This window comes from Mytilus trossulus, chromosome 12 (assembly GCF_036588685.1).
Source record: "Mytilus trossulus isolate FHL-02 chromosome 12, PNRI_Mtr1.1.1.hap1, whole genome shotgun sequence".
Classification (NCBI taxonomy): Eukaryota; Metazoa; Mollusca; class Bivalvia; order Mytilida; family Mytilidae; genus Mytilus; species Mytilus trossulus.
In genome coordinates this window covers 56,842,899-56,844,364 of record NC_086384.1, presented here as the reverse complement: position 1 = coordinate 56,844,364, position 1,466 = coordinate 56,842,899, and the positions used below count along the sequence as shown (strand labels likewise).

Here is a 1,466-nt window from a genome sequence, read left to right as displayed (position 1 = left end):
AGACCGGGAACCAGTGGGAAATTTACGGTCACAGGAATTAAGTCACAATATTAGGATAGGACAAATGGGAAATACATGTGGTATATAGGATAACGGATTTTATACAAAAGGATACCTACAAAACTTACCTTTGACAATAGTAATAGACAATGGATCAACCTCTTCTATATTAAATTATAAAATTTACAGACAGTTAGCTGATGTACTGAAAAACGCAATACTATAAACAAGCACATATAAACTTGTTGATGTAAATGGCAATCCTTTATGCTCATACGGGACACTTAAACAAAAACTCACTTTAGGGACAGCAGATTTTAACACAGAATTTCTGGTCTGTGATATCAAACAAGATGCGATCTTGAGGCAGGATTTTCTATTGGATCATATAGACAAAATTGATTATAAGAGACAGATATTATCTACAAGGGATACAGATATACGTTGCTGGATAGGAGGAGAAGCAAATGCAATATGTAGAGTCATTGTAAATGAGACAGTCACTTTGCCGGGAAAGTCTAAAATGCTCATTCCAGTAATAATAGAAAATGCAGAACACTTAGGACCACTGGGATACGTTGATAAAACTCAGAAAAAGGATACAGAACATAACATCACTAGAGGAATTTTAGATCCACACCAGGAAGACATTAGAGTACAATTAATTAACTTTCGGGAAGAACCAATTACTGTACATGCTAAGGAGCAGATAGGTGTATGTGAGTCATACTACGAAATGCCAGCGGTAGGAGTATGCAATTACATTGGAACAGAAGGGACCAGTTCAGACAAGCTACCATCACATATTGAGGACCAATTTAACAGAAGTATTGTACATTTACGGGAAAAAGAAAAGCAATACCTGAAGGAACTTCTTCAGGCATACTCAGACGTTTTTGCAAAATCAGCGGATGATATAGGGAGGACTAATAAAGTGCAACACAGGATAAATACCGGAACTGGACATCTGATAAGACAAGCACCTAGGAGGCTACCATTGGGGAAAAGGGAAATAGAAAAAAAGGAAATAGTCAAAATGTTGGACCGAGGAGTCATTGAATCATCAAACAGCCCTTGGAGTTTTAGGACCGTACTTATAGCCAAGAAGGAAGGAAGTACAAGAGTTTGTGAGCTTTAAATGAAGTGATCATTAACAAGGACGCCTATCCCCTGCCTCGTGTGGACGACTGCTTAGATTCGTTAGCAGGAGCCAAATGGTTCGGATGTCTAGACTTAAATCAAGGTTTTTATCAGGTGGAGCTCTATCCAGATGAGAAAAGACCGCATTTTCGACCAGTCAAGGACTCTTTCATTTTACAGTCACCCCATTTGGCTTAGCCCCTAGCCCAGCAGTTTTCGAAAGATTAATGGAGGATGTACTTAGAGGACTTCAGTGGGAGGAATGTCTCTTGTACATGGATGACATAATCGTTCCAGGGGCAAAGTTTGAAGAAGAACTACTTAGG

At 38.9% G+C, this 1,466-nt stretch overlaps 1 protein-coding gene across 1 annotated transcript; it reads left to right on the top strand.

The window, feature by feature from the left end:
- Nucleotides 1-523: 523 nt before the first annotated feature.
- On the top strand, nucleotides 524-1,138 carry LOC134692614 (uncharacterized). The gene has a single exon (XM_063553075.1). The coding sequence runs from the start codon at nucleotides 524-526 to the stop codon at nucleotides 1,136-1,138; it is 615 nt and encodes a 204-aa protein (XP_063409145.1).
- Nucleotides 1,139-1,466: the final 328 nt, after the last annotated feature.

What these genes read in the sequence shown, in the direction of transcription:
- LOC134692614 (XM_063553075.1), top strand. Translation starts at nt 524, where the DNA reads ATGCTCATTCCAGTAATAATAGAAAATGCAGAACACTTAGGACCACTG.